The sequence below is a fragment of the Belonocnema kinseyi genome, chromosome 5, assembly GCF_010883055.1.
Source record: "Belonocnema kinseyi isolate 2016_QV_RU_SX_M_011 chromosome 5, B_treatae_v1, whole genome shotgun sequence".
Lineage (NCBI taxonomy): Eukaryota > Metazoa > Arthropoda > Insecta > Hymenoptera > Cynipidae > Belonocnema > Belonocnema kinseyi.
The window spans coordinates 1,629,987-1,634,319 of NC_046661.1; the positions used below are offsets into that span (position 1 = coordinate 1,629,987).

Here is a 4,333-nt window from a genome sequence, read left to right on the forward strand (position 1 = left end):
ATAAATTGAAACATGAATATAATTTTAGAATGTTTTAAAATTCAAATTCGGTATCAAAAATCACCCATCACGTCATGGTTGAGCCATAGCCTCAAAAAATGACAAAAAATCATGCACCGAGGCAAATAAATTTCAAAATAATGCCAGTGATGCAAATTTTCACTTAAAAAACATGTCGACAACTGTAAAGGATCAACTCTTGCCTGATATTAACTTATTTAACATAACTTTACCCAACAGAACCTGACCTCACCTAAATTGAATTAACAGAAATTTATTGAACTACAGGTAAAGCTTTGGAAGCATATTTTCCCAGTAGCAAATTCGTGCTACATCGAATGTGTCAAATCGAGCCTGACCTAGAAATAAATCTAACCTAACCTAACCTAACTTAACCTCACGTCACACAATTAAACTAATTGTGTTGTCCCGTTGTGTTTGCGGTACCGTTTCATTCAGCTTCGGCTTAACCTACACAGAGACTTAACCTATCCTAACCTACCAAAGCCTGACCTAACCTAACCTAGCAGAATGAAAATTCAACCACACGTGTAGCTATGTAAGCGTGCGGTTCTCAGTATTAAATGTGTGCTATATTTAATAGGTTAACTCGATCTTAACCTACAAATGAATCTAACTTAACGGAACCTAACGAAATTTTGCTTAACGCAACACAACTTAACTTTAAGTTACAGTTCTACATTTTAATTGATACAAACATTCTCGGGTTAATTGAAATTGGGTCAATTCTACTTTTAGTTCTAAGTTTCTTCAAATGAGTAATGTGCGTCTACATTTTTAACCACCTGTAGTACAATGAAATGAATTTTATTGTGTTACAACGGGAACACTTAAGTTAAGTTGTGTTGCGTTAAGCAAGATTTCGTTAGGTTCTATTAAGTTAGATTCATATGTAGGTTTAATTGTGTTTCGTGAGGTTAGGTTAGGTTAGATTAGCCTAGGTTAGATTTATTTCTAGGTTAGGCTCGAGTTGACCCATTCGATGTAGCACACATTTGCTATTGGGAAAATATGCTTCCTGAGATTTACGTGTAGTTCAATAAATTTATGTTGATTTAGGTTTGGTGAGGTCAGGTTCTGTTGGGTAAAGTTATGTTAAATAAGTTGATATCAGGCAAGGGTTGATCTTTTACAGTTGTCGACATGTTTTTGAAGTGAAAATTTGCATCACTGGCATTATTTTGAAATTTATTTGCCTCAGTGCATGATTTTTCGTCATTTTTTGAGGTTATGGATCAATCATGACATGATGGGTGATTTTTGATACCCAATTTGAATTCAGCGCCCCAAAATCTATAGGAATACGTGTGTCTTGTTACCAGATCCGCACACTCTTTTGTGTGGCTGTGTAATCTCAACACTCTTGAATTACTATTACTAATTACACTAATTTATTCTAGAGAATTCTAATGGTGGAAAAGTAAATATCGAAACTTCAAACCTAAAAAATATTTGGTTGTAATTGTCTTTTTTTCAAGCACTATTTTTTTAGTTGGATGGGAGATCCTTATTTTGAATTTTGGAAGCTACTGACGACATCTTTGTGACCCCCAACTATAAAAATGAAAAACAACTTTCAATAAAAAACTATCATAATAGAGGGTAATAATATAATAATTAGTCTATCCTTTTATTATTGTGCTATATACATACAAAATTAAAATGTTATAAACCGTCATCTGTGTACGAAGGTTATCATATTTTTTTTAAAACCGTCTATAAATAATATAGTAAGAAAACAATCAAAACTTTCTATTGCATTATTTCATGCGTTTTTTAGATAACTAAAATAACATTGAGGACGTTGACGATAATTGGCTATAATGAACTTACACATAGTGATTGATTTACAGAAAATTACTATCGGCATCCACAGTGGTGAGGCGGTCACTGGAGTGATTGGACATCGAATGCCACGCTATTGCCTCTTTGGCAACACCGTCAACCTCACGAGCCGCACGGAAACCACTGGCGTACCAGGAAAAATAAATGTTTCGGAAGATGCCTACAGGTAAATTTGATCAACTAATATTTCTCACTCATCCGAGCACACTGATATGTTTACCTAGTAAATCTATATATTTATTATTTGGAAATTTAGATTTAAGTCATAGCATTATATTTTAGAATGTTTGAAGTTTTACATTCTCATCAAGCCATGCTAGTTTCACTCAAAAGTTTTAACGAGCCTAAGACGCGCTTCGAATTTGGCCTTTATACTTCCCTAACATTTCTGCATAGGTCTTTTTAATTAAAGGACTAACTATTGACAGATGTTATTTGATCATTGTAAGTTTACTTTTGTAAAAACTGGACGGTGAACTTCAGAAAGCCTGCGCGTTCTGTTGTTTTGAACCGCACTTACTACAACTCTGTTTGGTGTTGTCATTGTTGTTCCCACGAGAAGCTAGGGAAAGGGGTTCGTCCATCCTTGCAGAGCCCCGCATGCAAGGATAAGGCTGCGTACTCTCAGAGGTCGCCCGGTATCCCAGAGTCACCGTTCTAGACACCTCACCCAGGTGCCATTCAGCTTTCGGCACGGTTTTCACACCTCCGCTTGGGGTCTAATTCCTTCGGGACCACCGCTGGACAATTGTCCGCGACTGCCTATGTATTATTATAACCATATTCAGCAGAAACCCTTGGTACAGGAACCTAATCTGGAAAATTGCACCCGCTCCTAGCGAAATCGCGGTAAAATTTCAGCCACAACCACGTCTCACGACCGTGAGATAGATGGTTACAGTCTGTAAAGGAATCAATACGACGATCCAGCAAAAGCCTCGTGCACCCTAAGAACACGGAGCGACCCAAGGACAACCGACTTCGGCATTTTTACCGCAAGTGGTTTAGCATATTGTTTATACGCAGGGATGCATTTTAGGCCATTAGCAAGTAAAACCTTAACACCTCCAAGAGCGCAGATGATAAGGACGATTAGTTTAATAGAATATTCCGGGTACAATCGTTGCAGCTCCCTTATAAGGTCTCGATGCCTCTCTTTCTTTTCATTCTCCTTGGTTATGATGTTTTTGTTAGCTGGTGCCGAAAATTCGATAACGAACATGATTCGCTTCTCGAAGTCAAGAAGAACCATCACAGGCCTCGAGCGAGCAATAGAAACAATTGTCGAGAATATAAAGTTTCAGTATATGCGGCACTTCCATTCTCGACAATTGACTCAATTTACCTAGGAGCATTTAGAAGAGCGATTTTAAGGTTAATGCCGTAAGAGTGACAGAGATGGTAATTAAGCACTCTTAGTGCCGCATTGTGCCTTTGAATGTAGGTCGTTCCCGCGTGAGTTGGACAACTAGATCGTATAGATCGTATCTGAGCTAAATGCTCGGGGAGTGCATGGCACGCCCTGCAGCTATCAGCGGGAATGTCTTGCCTCAAAATGTGGCGAGGGTATGTTAAGGTGGAAATGGCACCGTCGTGGCATGCAAAAATGAAACCCTCTGTACCAGACTTCAATCCGTGCGATTTAAGGAAAGCAAACGTTAGCTCACAAGACATTGACTGATCCTTCACATTTCTGTGGAAGATACCGTGCATCCTCTTATCGAGGAGCTGTGCACGAAAGTTTTTCTCTTATGCTTTTATAATCCGGGCATTCAGGAGTGAGTACTCGAGATTGATAAGATTTGATGCATTTTGCTCACCCCTAATACTGAAGTCAAATCTGAGTGTTTCAGCAGCCTCCTCCACAGCTTTGTCCAGAAACGCTCCTTTTCCCACTTCTTCGTGATTCCTGACCATTTTAAGAAGAGGGTCTCTTCCATTTGCAACTCTATGTGCTGTACCCAGAATAATCCTGTTATGAAGACATTCAAGACTCAATATTCCGCGACCCCCTTGACAGCGTGAGATGTGCATTCGCGGAACGGAAGACTTGAGATGCATGCTTTTGTTCATGTGCATAACCTTTCTTGTCCCGATATCAAGAGATCTGAGCTCGTTCTTCGTCCATGGAACTACTCCAAATGAGTCGAATGAGACGTTTGTATCTGCTTCGGAGAGTATCCTTTATAGACGTCACATCATGAATGCGGCTCTGTGGCACGTCCAGGTATGTATAAGTCTCTCCAGCGCAAAGATGTCGTATTGCGGTTCTATCAACGAGCTCAGGATCTTCAGGGATGCAATTAAGTTTCCCTCGTTTCAAATAAACCTGGGCGCATTTCTCTAACCCAAATTCCATTACAAATTCCTTAGTATATCGTTCGACAATCCCCAGAGCTAGATGCAGTTGCTCTCTGTTTTTAGCATAGATCTTGAGATCGTCCATGTAAAATACATGAGTGACCTT

At 39.1% G+C, this 4,333-nt stretch overlaps 1 protein-coding gene across 3 annotated transcripts in view; it reads left to right on the plus strand.

Moving 5' to 3' along the window:
* Window positions 1–4,333, plus strand: part of LOC117172870 (guanylate cyclase soluble subunit beta-1-like) — a 155,919-nt gene that overhangs the window by 88,482 nt on the left and 63,104 nt on the right. For all 3 annotated transcript variants that reach the window (XM_033361137.1, XM_033361138.1, XM_033361139.1), the window contains one exon: window positions 1,875–2,032. In XM_033361137.1, coding sequence (XP_033217028.1) covers window positions 1,875–2,032 — 158 coding nt within the window. The remainder of the gene's footprint in view (window positions 1–1,874; window positions 2,033–4,333) is intronic.